Raw genomic sequence first — 12,887 nt, forward strand, 5'->3', positions numbered from 1 at the left:
TCCTAGCTCTTATCGCAAATGTAACACCAGTTCGCCACCTCTATACCAATACCAAAAGTTTCTCATAGAGGTTGGCACTCACGGCGGAGGTGAGAGGGACCACACGCATACCCAGAGCCTGCCAGCCCTGGCCATCACTACGGGAGAGAGCCCGTTTAAACAGATTACTCTAAGCGAGCTTTTAAAGAGGAGCATGTGAGTGCAACTTGTATTTTATTAATAAATTTTTAAAGCATTATTGCACTATATGAAGTTTTTTATTGAGGTAATCAAGAGGACAGTCGGATTTAAGGGAGGATCTTGCTAATAATTGGTGCCAGAGAGGTGGGGGACGACCCGGGAACGGTCCCAACGTGCATATAGACCATTGGTTGGTCTGTACTTTGCGGTGAGTGGCACACAAAGGGTGTTGGTGGTGGCCTCCATACATCTGAAGATTTGCAATCCGAGTTGATGAAGAATTCTCATGTTTTTATTTCCATTGATGGACTTTAAACTATGAATGTTTTTTTCTGTTTTAATGATTATGCAAGTAATAAGGATGCTAATCAGGCAATCCAAAAGCTAAAATCTCTATTACTTTTCTTGTTTATAAATGATCATTCCCCAGTTTACCTGACTCTTATTTGGTACATTCCAGCACAAAGGAAGTTGCAGGGCATGCTGGGTTGTCTTTTTTTGCTTCTTTATTTCCCCTCAGACTTAACTAATGTACAGAAGCAAAAAAAGACAACCCAGCATGCCCTGCAACTTCCTTTGTGCGGCAACGTAGCAAATAAGAGTCAGGTAAACTGGGGAATGATCATTTATAAACAAGAAAAGTAATAGAGATTTTAACTTTTGGATTGCCTGATTAACATCCTTATTACTTGTTTACCAGATGTAAATAAAGAATTGATTTTTGATTTTATGTCCGACAGTTACACTTTAATGAAGGTGGAGGTTGACTTTAATTATTTAAAAACAAGTGCTAAAGGATATAATATTTCAATTAATGTTTTAAAAGCTGCCAAATTTAAAAGAGAAACTATCTTCACAGTTTCAGTTTTATAAAAGAATAATGGATTTTCTATATGTTGCAGAAATTGTAGGAACACGCAGAGGTCAGAAACCACACATAAGGCTATGGGAACATTTTGTGCAAGGGACAAGATGGACATCATTAAGCCCTTCAAGGTTGCCCCCACCTAATGAACCAATATGACAAATTCTGGCAACTGCCAAATGGTCAGGAACCCATTACATGGCCTGAAAACGATGTTGGATAACCATGTCCATGCTACGACTATAGGCAGTGACTCAGACGCATCACAGTTCTTAAGCCGTGCTGTGGAGGAGGTATCTCAGACTGTCGGAACTTGGAATGTTTTGGTGGGGTTTTGCTGTGAAAAGTGGATTGTCTAAGTATGAAGAACTTTATTAGTAGTGAGGTTGTTCACCTCTATCATATGCAATTTTACAAAGTTCTGGTCAGTCACATTTTTAAGTCCTCAGTGGTCAAGTAGAAATATCGTGACTGCTTCTAGATAAACCCAAGTATTGAAAATTATGGAAGGTTCAAGGTAAGGTCTGTACACCATATATGATTCGTCGGACCGGAGACTCCCAAAATGTAATTGTATATGGTTTTTAGACCTTACCTTGAACCTTAATGGCAATATTGGGGCCCAATCCACCCTTGCAGTCTATACTAGATATCCGTGTTTCCAGGCACTATAAAAGGATAGCCAGCAAGGCTGACAGAACCTGAAGACTATATTTGACTCATCTATCTACCTACTGATAAGCATTAGAGGAGAGTGGACCGATATTTGAGCTGCTATTGCTAAATTGATTTAATTAAAGGTACATACTGCAGGGCTGTCATCCTGATCCTGGCTTCACTACCTAATGAATGAATACACTATACAGTTAGTATATGAACATGGAGTATACATCATAGCAAATTAATAGGTGATTGCTGTAATATGAGGGAGAGGGCTAGCTACAGTATCTTGAAAGGCTAAAGTTTGTATGGACTGCATGCAGCCTGCAAAAGGTGTAATAGCATTCAGTGGCATAGCAAAGGAGCTATGGGCCCCAGTGCAAATTTTATATTGGGGCCCCCAAGCACTCTATACATAACAACTGATACGGCGCACCAAAACCTGCCAACGACAACCACAGTGTCAGAGGTGCAAGAAGGGGATGGGGAACAGTGTGTTAATGATTACTACTATTCAAAGTATCTATACAAGTGACACCAGCACAGGACCAATACAGAGTTAATACTGCGGTTGAGGGAGGGCCCCTCTGGCGCAAGGGCCCCGGTGCGGTCGCAACCTCTGCACCCCCTATTGCTAAGCCACTGATAGCAGTGTCAAGACAATGGGCCTGATTCACAAAGCGGTGATAACTCAGTTATCACGCCTAAAAGACTTTAGGCGTGATAAGCTGTGCACTGCTGAGTTAGCACCGCTTTTGCTCTTTATCGCGCGCAAAGTCCTGCGCGCAAAGTTTTGCGCGCGCAATTCCGCGCGCAGCGCCCATAGGGTTTAATGGGCACATCGCGCGAACTGCGCCGGGTGATTGCGCACGCAAAACTTTGCACGCGGAATTTCGCGCGAGTTTCATTTTATCACGCCTAAACTGAGTTTAGGCGTGATAAAGGGCTTTTCACAGGCGTGCTAACACTTTGCACCGCTTTGTGAATCAGGCCCAATGGAAGTAAACTGCCACTTGCTCACATTGCTAGGTAAGAATTTCTGTGGAAGGCCGGCTGTATGCATGGGCGTAACTAGGGGGGAGCAGACCCTGCTACTGCAGTGGGCCCAGAGGTGTGGGAGGGCCCACACTACTAACCTTCTCTTTCTCCGATATTCCAGATCAGGTGTTTTGGGGCAACACATGTTATGGGTGTGAAGATCCTAAAACTTAGCCACACTTATTTTATGACCCTTGCAAGATGGACACCCATGTTGTGAAGGTCACCAAGGGGAGGCAAGGGAAGGGGGGGCCTATAAACCATTAAGGGGGCCCAGGCCCAGATTTATCTCACAGGAGCACATAGGCACGGATGTCCTGGCATCTTAGACTTAAAAAAGGCCTCGATTCATCATTCTCTTTGAGATAACTTTTTCCAGTTTGTTAAATTACCGAATTCGAAGTTTAGCGATTTCTAGTTGTATTCATCAAGGTTTTTCCTCATTCGGTGTGAATTCGATAACAATTCGGTAACCATTCGGTAACGTGTCGATATTTCCATTTTACAGTGGTACTTTAACACAAGGCCATAAGATTCCCATGGAATTGTGGGTAAAAGGCAGTCCTTTGAGCACTACGTAGCAACATTCTGAATAGGGCTTAACACCTGGACCAGGATTCTGGAAGTGGTTGGGACAATCCCACAATTTGATAGGAGCCTTTTCTAAAAAATTATAGTGCAGCTAGCAAATTAGTTAACCCTGACACTGCCTGTGTTCTCTTACAAGATGATTCAAGAGAAATGCAGATGTCCTGTTATAGCAAATAAATCCGTCCTCTTGCAAATTGATCTGGTTCTAGACCTTATTCTTGCCCTTCTGCGCCTTCGAATCACTCTCAGCTGATACATAACCACTTCAAATGGCTCCATCTTCTCTGTCAGCAAAGATCTGACAGGAATAACGACAGAGCAGTGAAGGAGATAACTAATCCTAAATGTAACGCTAAACCACGCCCACTTTCTTTTTCATGAATTGCACTTTATTCCGTTTTAGCGAATCGTTACCGAATCGTTACCGAATGTTCGCTAACAGCTGTAGATAACTTTGATGAATCCTGAAATGAAGTTAACAAATTCGGTATTTTACCAAACTGTTGTTAACAAATTTGCTAAGTGTTGATGAATCGAGGCCAAATTTGTCCTGCATGAACCTACAAACCCCCACCAAACTGCACCGCGAGTGTGCTGGCTGTCCCAGCTGTCACTTCTCCCTAACTTCCCCTTGCCCTTTATAGGTAGCTACAGGTGCCCCTTAGTATTAGGTAGCCAGGATTCAATACCCTCAATATTAAGTAGTTAGGGGTGCCTCAAGTATTATGTGGCCAGAGGTACCTTTAGTATTAAATAGCTAGAGGTGCCCCTGACTGGAGGAAGATCTCGTTAGTGGAATGCCGAGAACCAGGTGAGTAACCTCTCATTCACACTCTCATCAGGACTCTGCATAGGGAAGGAGGGCGGGAAGCACTCCGGAAGGAGAGGGAGCAGCCTTTCCATCAACAGGCACCTGTAGGCACGTGCCTACAGTGCCTTATGGCAAATCCAGCCCTGAGGGGCCCCCATAAGGGCCCTTTTCCACTAGCAATCGCTAGTGTTCACGCTGAACGCTAGCGATTGCTGAATCGCAATTACCGGCGATTCCCCGGCGTTCGCGGCCGCGATTTTGCTATGCTATGCACTGCATAGCAAAATCGCGGCAAATATCGCTCCGCCGCGCATTCGCGTTCCCGGCAAAAACGAATCGCGGTAGTGGAAATGACCTACCGCGATTCCTATGTTAAAAAGCAAACCGTAGCGATTGTAAAATCGCTAGCGGTTTGCGTTTTTGCGATTCAGCCAGCGCAAACGCGCTGGTGGAAAAGGGCCCTTAAAGTTTTGCTGTTGGGCCCCATGAGTTGTAGTTACTCCCCTGGCTGTATGGGCAAGATAATTGCAACTCAACAATCCTGCTCCTAAAAGAAATGCTGGGTTTCCACATGAATGAGGAATACTATCTGCAGGGAATCAGCTACTAATATTATTGGCGCCATCTAGTGGAATTTTGTATATATGACAGTTGCTAAGTTTTTTTTCAGTAAGAAATGTGCTTTCTGAAAGCATTTCATTTTTTACTGAGATCTAAGAACACTACAGCATGCTTGTTCCATATCAGTTCCTAAGTAGAGAGGAAAATCGGGATTACAGTGGCTGCCACACAGCTTGCAATGGCAATTGTATGTTCACATTAACGGGATTGCATGCAGAAAACTGAATTGAGAGGAAATGATTCTGTATTATGGTGAAGACAAACCTGAGATAGCAGTCTTTCATGCAGGAGAGACATTCCTTCCTTAGTGTATTAACTTTTAAAGGACAACTGAAGTGAGAGGTATATGGAGGCTGCCATATTTATTTCCATCTAAGCAATACCAGTTGCCAGGCCTTCCTGCTGATCCTCTGCCTCTAATACTATTAGCCATAGCCCCTGAACAAGCATGCAGCAGATCAGGTGTTTCTGACATTAATGTCAGATCGGACAAGACTAGCTGCATGCTTGTTTCTGGTGTTATTCAGATACTACTGCAGCGAAATAGACCAGCAGGGCTGCCAGGCAACTGGTATTGATTAAAAGGAAATAAATATGGCAGCCTCCGTATACCTCTTACTTCAGTTCCCCTTTAAAGGAGAACTTTGTGAAATGACTTTGGGATTAGGCATTGAATTGAATCATATTTGTAAAGTACAAGCATTTTTTTTCAAGAGGTGTACTGCAGTTTATCCACTGCAAAATTTTTAAACCCTCTCTTTAGTTCTGTTTGAATGCATCAGAAAGATGAGATAAATAGAAAACTCAGTTAAAAGCTCTAAGCACAATAGTGTTATCCTTGTAGGAACACTATTGTGAAAAATTGTAAAATGTACAATTCATATAAAATGTAAATCTGATCCAGAATAAAATGCACTATTCATTTTTTTTTTTCATGCGTTGCTATCACTTACAAAAGGTAGTTGAAATCTGATTTTGCAATAACAAGGAGTAGTGGGTTGACACACGGAAACAAACGCGTACGTTAAAAAGGGGCGCTGGGAAAAAAAGGGCGCAGGGTTTTAAACGATAAGCATGGATAACGTTTAAAAATGTATTGTACTGTATTTCGTTTAAAATTAAGGTTTTATAAAGTTATAAATCATTAAATAATGTGCATTAAATTGGCAATTGTAAAAACGTTAATCTTTCGTTTAAATAGTGAAACGTATAATAACGTTTAAAAAAAAAATTACTAAGTAACCCTCCCTGTACCTACCCCTAACCCCTAGACCCCCCTGTTGATGCCTAAACCTAAGACCCCCTGTTGGTGCCTAAACCTAAGACCCCCTGTTGGTGCCTAAACCTAAGACCCCCTGTTGGTGCCTAAACCTAAGACCCCCTGTTGGTGCCTAAACCTAAGACCCCCCTGTTGGTGCCTAAACCTAAGACCCCCCTGTTGGTGTCTAAACCTAAGACCCCCCTGTTGGTGCCTAAACCTAAGACCCCCCTGTTGGTGCCTAAACCTAAGACCCCCCTGTTGGTGCCTAAACCTAACACCCCCCTGTTGGTGCCTAAACCTAAGACCCCCCTGGTGGTGCCTAAACCTAAGACCCCCCTGTGATAAGCATTAATAACGTTTGAAAAACATATTGTGCGTTTTTTTCGTTTAAAAATAATGTAAAAAAAAAATTTGTACTGTTTTTGGTTTAAAAATGTTTGAAAAAAAATTGTACTTTTTTTCGATTAAAAATAATATTAAAAAAATTATAAATCATTAAATAATGTGTAATCATGAGAAGCAGTAATAAAACATTAAGTCCCCGGGCGCCGCTTTTAAAACGTTATTTTTCTCCGGCGCCCTTTTTTCCTATCGGGGGCCCATTAAACGATATTTATTATGAGAGTGAATGGCGGCGCCCGATTTGTCCACTAGCCTCCTGGGCCCTTTTTTACTGTTACCGAAACAAACACACACGTGGAGAAGGATGACTTAGATTGCGGTGTGCAGACTGTCGGCGTGCTCTGAACCAAAGCAGTATTTTGAAGCAACAAGAAGACTCAATGAAAGTCTCGGCGCTGCAGTGCTAATGTTGCTTTATTGTTGATACGCTTGCATTCAATTCTTATAAAAAAAGTTCATCTTGTGTAATACAAATAACATTCAAGTTGACGGAGGGGGATGTGACTTGGATGTGCACATCCAAGCCTCAGAAGAAGCTATTGAAGCGAAACGGTCGTCAGGCCGTGCACCAGACGGCACTTACTGCATATCCCACACCCCCTCCATTTTGCACACCTGTCAACATATCAACTTGAATGTTATTTGTATTACACAAGATTAACTTTTTTGATAAATTGAATGCAAGTGTATCAGCAATAAATCAACGTTCGCAGTGCCAAGCCTTTCATTGAGTCTTGTTGTTGCCGAAATCTGATTTTGGACTAGTCCATCTCCTCAGGGGGGGGGGTCCTCACTTACTTCTTTGTTTACATAAGCATTTACTGAACTGCAGTTGCTCAGTCCAACTACCAAGACAGTGTGCACATAAGTAGGGATGGTGGCTGGTGTATTTGTATAGATCCTTTTACAGGGAGTGCTTGTGTAAAGAATAAAGGAAATTCTGAGAATCCCCCATTGAGGAGATGGACTAGTCCAAAGCTGTCAGAGCTGTCAGATTTTTACTGTTTACTGTAAGCAAAGCAGCATAGGAGAATTTACAGTGCATTTAACTCTAGGTAAAATGTACATGTTATATGTGTGTTAAAACTTACACATTTTCGCAATAGTGGTCCACTCCTTGATGCAATATTTTGGTTCTACTTTGGAGAAGGTGATTATCAGCAAAATGAATAAAAAGACATATATCTGCTTAAACTCACTCCATGATACACAGTGCTTACAGGCGCCAAGCAATGTTGTATGTTACATTTATTTACAGCTCAAAATAAGTGAAAGATGAATTGCAATAACCGATATAGCCAGGTGGAAACTACTCTTTTACACATTCTGAAGTTGTCCTTTAAATACTTTTGTAGTCCCCTCTATTGTCATTTCAAAATGTCCGACTTCCACTGCACCATAGTGCCCTCTGTGTTTAGGGAAAACATGTTGAACACTGGAATCTGAATGCACTCTCTGTACTGCATTATTTTGTACTGACCTGCTTGTAAATAAAGATTTTATACCAAGAAATGTTCTGCTTCCTTTATTGTAACATAACTGGAAAACTCACTGTTGGATGTACATCATAGTATCTAACTGGAAAACTCACTGTTGGATGTACATCATAGTATCTAACTGGAAAACTCACTGTTGAATGTACATCATAGTATCTAACTAGAAAACTCACTGTTGGATGTACATCATTGTATCTAACTGGAAAACTCACTGTTGGATGTACATCATATTATCTAACAGGAAAACTCACTGTTGGATGTACATCATAGTATCTAACTAGAAAACTCACTGTTGGATGTACATCATAGTATCTAACTAGAAAACTCACTGTTGGATGTACATCATTGTATCTAACTGGAAAACTCACTGTTGGATGTACATCATAGTATCTAATCATTAAAGAATTGTTATTTGTTTTATTGAGTACATCGAGACATTGTAAATTTTTCTTACGAGTTTGGTATGTGCTTTTTACGGCCCCTGTCAAACTAGGCCACTTTTTTTGATTTCCGTTACCCTTTCTGCACGCAGTGTAACACAACAGTAGAGAAAGTCTGTGGCGCCTAGTACACTAACCGCATCACGTTGCGATAGAAATGTCAGTTTTGCGCCGACCCTCCGCAAATTCAATTGCGTGTTACCGTCGTACTTCCACGGCAACGGAATGCATGCAAGCCAATGGTCAACACAGAAACTTTAAATACGTTGGCAGCAGTGGCGTGGCACGCATGAGCCGAACAACGCGAATAAGAAAGGGAAGCCAGGAATCCAGTGACATCCTGCCTGTCCAGCAGGGAGTAAGTCTCTGGGCAAAGGGCAGCAGTGTCAGACTGGAAGGTGGAAAAACAGAGGAAATCCACCTGCTGGCCAAGCAGCAGAAACCCTGTATTATCACTCCTAATAGAAACCTGCAGCAAGTCTTCACTGTGAGCAGCAACAGATGATTACTGCTGCTAGGCCAGCAAGTGGATTTCCTCAGCTTTACCACCTTCCAGTCCGACTCTGAGGGCCAGTGAAGGGCGTGGGAGGGGCGGTGCTATGCATATGACCCTGTCAGCGCACACTGCCGCAGGGTCATATGAAATTATTTTTTGGCGTTGTGATGCGAGGAGGCAGAGCATTGCCTCAAGCTGCAAACCAGCCTCAAGATGCAAATATCACCACCGTGAAATGGAGAGAATCCCATTGAAAATAGTTTGTAGGTGCTTGAAAAATGCGTGCAAAATGCAAGCCTAAGCTTTGTGCTGCAATCTGGTAGTGTGTAATGAATGATTTATGGCTGTTTGCATCACTTCTTGTTGCGTTACATCAATTTTAACAACCGATGCTGAACTAAACTTAATGCAACACAACACAAATGAGACAAGTTGAGACCGCACCATAGCTTTTAAGAATATTTCACACACGAGAAATGGACTGGTTCAGACAATACTCTTACATTTTCCATACTTTATGAGTCCTGCATCATACAGGCATATCTTACACATATTACAATAAAAGTACAAATACTTCATATCACTGAGAAACGCATACACTGAGCAAGTTTTGGTGGTAAATCGGTGGGATGTCAGAACCACGCACAATCTGGAGATGTTCGTACTATTTCATTATCCAGCATGGCTTCCACAAACCTTCCAAGAGCCTGTTAATGTCAAATATAACGTAAGTATGTGCATTATTTATACAAAGTGATCAGATCTTGCATGTTAGGACATTATTGAATCACAGTATTGTGTCGTATTAGGCATGAGTTAAAGCAAACTTATGTCTGTTTTGAAATCCAAGTGGACTCTTTCTAATGTGATTTGGCACAGTTTCTTACCATATCAACTGTGCCTTTTAAGCCCAGCTATTTTTAATGATTAGTTGACACTAACTAAACTTTAATGTTCTCTGTTCAAAGATTTTTTTCCAGTTTCTAAGAATGTCAATGTTGGGCCATTTGGATCTTTTGCTTCATGGCCGGGTGCAGAAATACATCCCCAACAGTGAGAAGGTATTTGGTTACAGATCTGGAGAGTGTCAAATCTTCCGTATCCCATAGTGCTCTACTGGGTTTTTGGTCATGCCCCAATCTTCTAGGCTAGACCCTTATTTTATTTTGCAAATCATACCTAAAATGTTCCTAAGAGACTAATTTCACATATAAGCCCTTATTCATAGAAATTTTCTCCTGATTTTTCTCCCAGGAGATATTTTCATCTCATTTACACGTTAGCTTTTTAGCACCCAGCAATTGAAAAATAAAATACTAAAACGTGGGAATAAATATCATCTGTTTGAGTATTTTTTTGCTTGCTGAGGTCTTAAAAGATATTTTACTAGTAAGGTGTGAAAATGCCTCCTGTATGGGTTTTGCTGACTTTCCTGTATCGAATTGGGTGAGACAGGGCTGTTATCTGTCTATTTATCTTTTTAATTTGGCCCTGAAACCAATCAATACAGGACATCTGGTTTATCAGTCAGTGAAAGGGAACTTAAACTTTTGGTGTACCGTGATAATCTCCTCTTAACCTTAGCTAACCCTAAGGGTTCAGTGGCGAGGAAGCACAGTCTCCTTGAGGCCATCTCTACTTATTCTAACTTAGAAATCAATACTAAAAAAGTCAACCCTCGTGTAAGCCGAGGTACCCACTTTTCCCCCAGAAACCAGGAAAAAGTGATTGACTCGCATATAAGCCCCCTCCCTAGTAGCCATATCTGTTCCCCATTCAAGTCATACCCTCTACCTATAGCCAGATGTGCACCAAGAATGATAAGCTGTGTCTCAAGATGCCACTAGATGGGATCAATAATATGTGACACCGCAATTGAAGAATCCCCAATCATTGCACTGCTGACACGTTGCTCGTACGCTCTGCTCTACAAGCCAGGGGACACAGGTAGTCTTGAGGAGTGCACTCTGCACACCATGTTGCAGGGATGCGGGGCCACGTACACAGCAGGGAAATCAGCTGGCAGGAGCCGGATCACTAGTGTACAATCTTTACATTCCTCTGCCAGTAACAAAACCTGCTCCACCATCTGTTCTGCTCCACTGACTCGCATATAAGACAAGTGGGTAACTTTTCAGCACAATTTTTATGCTGAAAAATTAGGCTTATACACGAGTATATAAGATACATGAAATTATTCCATAACTATAACTGAAAGGATAAGTATATTACTTACCTGGTTATATAAGAATCTTTAAAGAATACCAGAACCGAAAAATGATAGCTGCAGTGTGTGGGGGGTTAAAAGTACATACCATCCGCTCCTCCTGCCCCCCTCCGTCTGCCGCCGTTAGTGTATGTCACCTGGACATACTGCGCCCTGTGTGTGCAGTATGTCCTCCCCTCTTCACTTCTGGCCGGCACATAGCGAGCGGCTCAGAAGCACGCTGATCCCTCTGTCTCCTCTGGGCCGCGTGTGTACTCCAATACACCAAGCATCATATGATTAGCATGTGACGCTTGGTGTAGTGGAGCATACACGCAGCCCAGAGGAGACAGAGGGATCAGCGTGCTTCTGAGTTGCTCGCTATGCGCCAGCCAGATGTGAAGAGGGGAGGATATACTGCGCACACAGGGCGCAGTATGTCCGGGTGAAAGGTCAAGCAAGTCGCCGGGACACCGGTATGGATATTACACTAACAACGGCAGACAGAGGGGGGCAGGAGGAGCAGATGGTATGTACTTTTAACCCCCCACACACTGCAGCTATCATTTTTTTTGGTTCTGGTATCCTTTAAGCAGCTCGGGGGGTGAGCCAAAAACCACTAGGAAAGTATATGGGACTAGAAGAGACCGAAAAGCCCTCCTACTAAAAAACCAATGCTGTGTGTAGTTTACCTTCTTAAAGGGAATCGGTAGTGAAAATAAACTTGCAAAATGATGAATTGTATGTGTAGCACAGCTAAGAAATAGAACATGAGTAGCAAAGACCAGAATCTCATATTGCTTCCAGTACAGGAAGAGTTAAGAAACGTCACTTGTCTATGCAAAAGAGCTTCTCAGTGCTCTCTGACTAATTTAGTCAGAGAGTAGTGCTATTTTCTAAAGCACTTCTACATCAAATGAGTAAAAGACAACTTCAGACAAGATTTTACTGCAGAGAAGTTCAATGGGCCATTATCTCTGCTCTGTTTCATAATTTAAATTCAGTGTGTGGTTTGTAATTGCAAAAAAAAAGTTAGAAAGATGCAACTTTATAAAAAAAAAAAAAAAAAGCTATAGAACTGAAAATAGAAATATGAGACTCTTTTATTTGCTACTAATGTTCTATTGATTATTTGTACTACACATACAGTTAATCATAAGGGTTTTTTTTCGCTTTAGTGTCAATAAAACAGAAGGTATTTCTGATAATTCAGCTTTGAGTGATTGTGGTCTCCCACAAACTTGTAGTAATCTGAGCACTTTATTTGGTCTTACTACAAGTCACTTATCCAGGACAGTAAAAAGACGTCAGAGGTCTGGTATCGCAGATATTTTAACAAACTTGACAGGATTGCAATTGTTAAAGAGACACTGAAGCGAAAAAAAATATGATATAGTGAATTGGTTGTGTACTATGAATAATTACTAGAAGATTAGCAGCAAAGAAAATATTCTCATACTTTTATTTTCAGGTATATAGTGTTTTTCTAACATTGCATCATTCTATAATATGTGCAGATTACACGACAACACTCAGCATTCAAAATGAGTCTTTCAGAGCAGTCTGTGAAGTAATGACCTCTCCTCTAGCAGAGGAAAAGTAAATAGTCCAGGAACAGTTGAGATAATAAAAGTCAGATAGCAGCCCTCTCCACGACTAACTTTTCTTTCTCTCTTCTCTTCTTATTCCTTTGTTCTTTCTTTTATTTTTAATTTCCCTTCTTTTTCCTGTTACCATTTTAGTTATTACTATTAGCATTAAAGTATTATGCAATTATCAGACCATGCTGTTAACTCAAAGCCCTCAGACAATACTAGTCA

General features: G+C 41.5%; 2 protein-coding genes across 3 annotated transcripts in view; one reads left to right on the forward strand and one right to left on the reverse strand.

Moving 5' to 3' along the window:
- PECAM1 (platelet and endothelial cell adhesion molecule 1) overlaps positions 1-7,941 on the forward strand; it is a 121,345-nt gene extending 113,404 nt beyond the window's left edge. The window contains exon 15 of the mRNA XM_068263830.1: positions 1,083-7,941. Within this exon, the coding sequence (XP_068119931.1) occupies positions 1,083-1,091 (9 nt within the window). The 3' untranslated portion in view covers positions 1,092-7,941. The remainder of the gene's footprint in view (positions 1-1,082) is intronic.
- Positions 7,942-9,360: 1,419 nt separating this feature from the next.
- Positions 9,361-12,887, reverse strand: part of LOC137542569 (allergin-1-like) — a 122,968-nt gene continuing 119,441 nt past the window's right edge. For both annotated transcript variants that reach the window (XM_068264592.1, XM_068264591.1), the window contains one exon: positions 9,361-9,568. In XM_068264592.1, coding sequence (XP_068120693.1) covers positions 9,534-9,568 — 35 coding nt within the window. In that variant the 3' untranslated portion in view covers positions 9,361-9,533. The remainder of the gene's footprint in view (positions 9,569-12,887) is intronic.

This window comes from Hyperolius riggenbachi, chromosome 12 (genome assembly GCF_040937935.1).
Source record: "Hyperolius riggenbachi isolate aHypRig1 chromosome 12, aHypRig1.pri, whole genome shotgun sequence".
Lineage (NCBI taxonomy): Eukaryota > Metazoa > Chordata > Amphibia > Anura > Hyperoliidae > Hyperolius > Hyperolius riggenbachi.